Source organism: Dryas octopetala, chromosome 8, assembly GCF_963921425.1.
Source record: "Dryas octopetala chromosome 8, drDryOcto1.1, whole genome shotgun sequence".
NCBI lineage: Eukaryota > Viridiplantae > Streptophyta > Magnoliopsida > Rosales > Rosaceae > Dryas > Dryas octopetala.
This window is the reverse complement of record NC_141373.1, coordinates 8,515,041-8,518,624: the sequence shown is the minus strand read 5'-3', so window position 1 is coordinate 8,518,624 and position 3,584 is coordinate 8,515,041. Positions and strand designations below refer to the sequence as shown.

The following is a 3,584-nucleotide window of genomic DNA, read 5'->3' as shown; positions in this document are numbered from 1 at the left end:
TGTGCTCTTCAGTTGGGTTCTTGTTTTCTGTAATTTCTTAGCCTAATGCTTAAATTGGGCTGGGCTGGGCTTGTGCTAGCTTATCTGCGTTCTCTTTTGATGCATACAGACAGTTCCTTTTGTTTCATCTGTACTACCCTACCGTGTATATACGTAATTACGTAGTAATGTGAAAAATGAATTTCTTACCTCATCTGTAATTCCTTGGTGTTGCTGTATTATATTGTGGAGCTGTTTCATTATTTAGTCTCTCCTTGGGTTCTTGTTTTGTCTTTTTATGCTTACGTGTGTTTTCTCTTTTGGTGTAATAAAGTTTCTTTTCTTTCTCCTCTATTTTCCTAATGTATCCTATTGTAAAAAACTTGGAGATTCGCAGTTTTTGCAGGTCCTTCTCTAATGTTGGTTGGAGCTGGATCCATAGGGAAACAAAACAAGGCAGCTGACTATGTTGCTTCGATTGCTCAAAGGAGGCTGAGCCTGGACAACTGGGTCGAAACTCGAAAGACCCCCATCCTCCTCAGATGCTCTTGTTTAGCTGTATATTGAATTAGAGTAATGTATACTGTATGTGCGATATATACGTTAATCACTTTTTGCAATTGGCCATTGCCCCATCTGTGTTCCAATCAAATGATTTTTATCACACAAGGCAATAAAACGAAGGCCCTTCAAGAATCCTTGAGCAAATAAATTCTGTTATTTCTATATCAAAGAAAATCAAGTCTCTTGCACAAGGTTTCTGCTCACATTTTTACATATACAAACAGTAAGACATGTATGGTAGCACACCATATTAATATTGTAGGGTCCAAATAAATTACTGATAGAAGAAAGAAAAATACAATCAAATGTGCAAACCTCAAACATGATGGTAAGAATGGAACTATAGGATGTAAAGTACCAAAGCCCAAACAGGGTAGACGAACAGAATTATTATGCCAACCGTGTTTGATATGCCGTTGGCTTTTGTGAAAGCTGCTCTGAAGCCACCGGCTGCCCGGATGTGTTCTTGCAGCAAATAACCTGCAATAATAAGACATATTGCAACGCCAATCACGCCCCCCCTCACAGTGTTTGCTAATAAACTTGGAGCCACCACCAAAAGAAGAATCAATGCGCCCGGCAATTCCAGCCAATCTGAAGTTACCATCATAACCAGTGATCACAAACAGCAAACAGAATTGGATTAGCATCATGTTATTTTGTTGTATAACACTATAACTAATACAACATTCTTATTCTATATAGTATCAAGCATGACATGATATGAATTAACTGGCCAAGTTTACATAAACTGCTTCTGCACTTTATCGAACGTTGGACAACCATTGGATTCCAAAAGCTTAAACTATTAGGGAATGGGTTAACAATGCATATCAAGCTAGCTAACACATTTTACCTGGGAAACGTCGAGGGAAGAAAAGCCGTAAGACAACAGCAACGAAAGCAATCCATCTTCCGATCTCTCCCCTGCATGGTTAAAGATTTAGTAGCTTTAAATCTTACCGTTTAAAACACAGATAATATATAGGAAATATAAGTGCTACCCACAATATAGACAATTACCTGAAGATGTTGAATATTAGCGAGGGTAGACTAAAGAAGATGTATGGGATTAGTAGCCCTGTAAGAATGTTTGTTTTCCAGTTTGTTCGATCCAAGATCAACAAATAGCTACAGTAAGCACAGAAAGAAATAGGTTAGGCTATGTATAGTTTCTCAGATTAGTACAAGTGAAAATTCTAATGTCAGAAGTGTATAAAAAGCAATATGGGTTAGTATCAACTTGACAGCACCACACAATTCTGAAATGAGCTAGTCAACGATAATCAAGAAAATACAGAGAAACATGGGAAAATGTTCTTTTCTTAAATCTTGCTGCATTGAACAAAAGTTGAAGTAAATTCATTGATTTACTCTGCTCCATCTTCTTTTAGTGACTACAAGCAATCACATATTGTATTAAATAACTTTTGGCAATAACATATGATGGTGTTTTAGTACATGAACTTAATAGTCAGTAATTTAATATTGAGGCAAAAAAATCTGAGGAGAAGCACTTTTACCAGTTTTATGGTAAGAGCAGCCATTATACACTAGTTTGTGATGTATCAAATGGTATAAGAAAAGAGGAAAACTGAAAACAAATCGTATCTACGCCAATGAATGTCCACTCACTCAGGAGTCTATATATTCACATTAATATACTAAAACAATGAAAATAAAGCAGTCAAAAAAGGTAGGATTTATATTAAAGTAACCAATTCCAACACAAAACAACAACTAAAAATGAAAAAAAAAAATTCCAAATTAGCTTTTCACAAATTGATCTCAGTTTACGGAGTTAATAATAAACCAAAACCCAAAGTACAATCTATGATCTACTGTATCATAAACCAAAGAAAGGTAGGACCCACTCTCAACTTCATACATATCCAATATCATCACGATCGCACAGAAACATATACATATACACATACATGATATGTGCATGTGTCTGCATCAAAATTTGTTACCATGAAATCCATGACACAAAAAATTAACATCATCCAACAATCTAGCTTAATATGTACCCATCAACCAAGATTCAGAGAGAAAGGGGAGAAAGAGAGAGAGAGAGAGAGAGAGAGAGAGAGAGAGAGAGAGAGGCATACATTGCAGCAAAAGAAGCGACCCATTCAAGGAAAGTGGTGCCGAAGCCCAAGCTGGCAAGGTGGATGGCATGGGTGGCGAGCTTCTTAGCAGCGTGGCCGATGTCTCTGAGATCAGAGCTTATCAAGTCGCTCACATCTGAATCAGTCCTCATTTTCAAGTAGCCCTTGGCCATCTCTAACTTAGTTTCTTTCTCAACACAAAGGAAAACCAACCACCCTTTGAGTTTCAGAGACCGACAGAAAATATCTAAAGAGAGAAGCGAAGTTTACTAAGAAAGGCAGAGACAATGGACTTTGACCGACAGTTGCTGTTTATATATGCATCTGTAAGCAAGTGAATGGAACGTTAGATTGAGAGAGAGAGAGAGAGAGAGAGAGAGAGAGAGAGAGAGAGAGAGGGGGGAAAGAAACTTCTGTCCGAGACCTTTTGACCCTTGGATTGGATTGATTCATCTTTTACATTATAAAGTATAGATTTTCGACCATTGGATCTGATTGCATCACATGTCATATTTGTACCATAACACTTGTTTTTAGTACAAGTACCGTAACACTTGTTGAGAAAGATAACCTAATTTAAGGTAATAATTTTTTATTTAATCGTAACACTATATAGTAGTGTGATTAATACATTTAAATTATAAGTATATTATTTTTAATTTAAAATATTAATAATTGTAAATGCATTATAATTTAAATGAATTAAATATAAAATTATTTAATTCTAATCACATAAAAAAATCTCCAAATTTTTGCAAAAAAACAAAGTTCTCCAAATTTCATTGTGAACGTGACGTGTCACATGGTAGTAAAGGCAGTGGCATCAATTATTAATTTTGGTAGGTTGTAAATGAATTGCACCAGCTGTTATCGAAGTTGACACCTTGTTTTTTTCTTTAATTACCAAAGCTGAACCTCCTTTTTTAACTT

General features: G+C 35.8%; 1 protein-coding gene across 1 annotated transcript; it reads right to left on the bottom strand.

The window, feature by feature from the left end:
• Nucleotides 1-678: 678 nt before the first annotated feature.
• Nucleotides 679-2,952, bottom strand: LOC147276867 (cold-regulated 413 plasma membrane protein 1-like). Its single transcript, XM_086252775.1, has 4 exons — nucleotides 2,655-2,952; nucleotides 1,567-1,674; nucleotides 1,400-1,470; nucleotides 679-1,137 (listed from the first exon to the last, which is right to left on the bottom strand). The coding sequence occupies exons 1-4, from the start codon at nucleotides 2,825-2,827 to the stop codon at nucleotides 884-886; spliced, it is 606 nt and encodes a 201-aa protein (XP_086108901.1). The 5' UTR covers nucleotides 2,828-2,952; the 3' UTR covers nucleotides 679-883.
• Nucleotides 2,953-3,584: the final 632 nt, after the last annotated feature.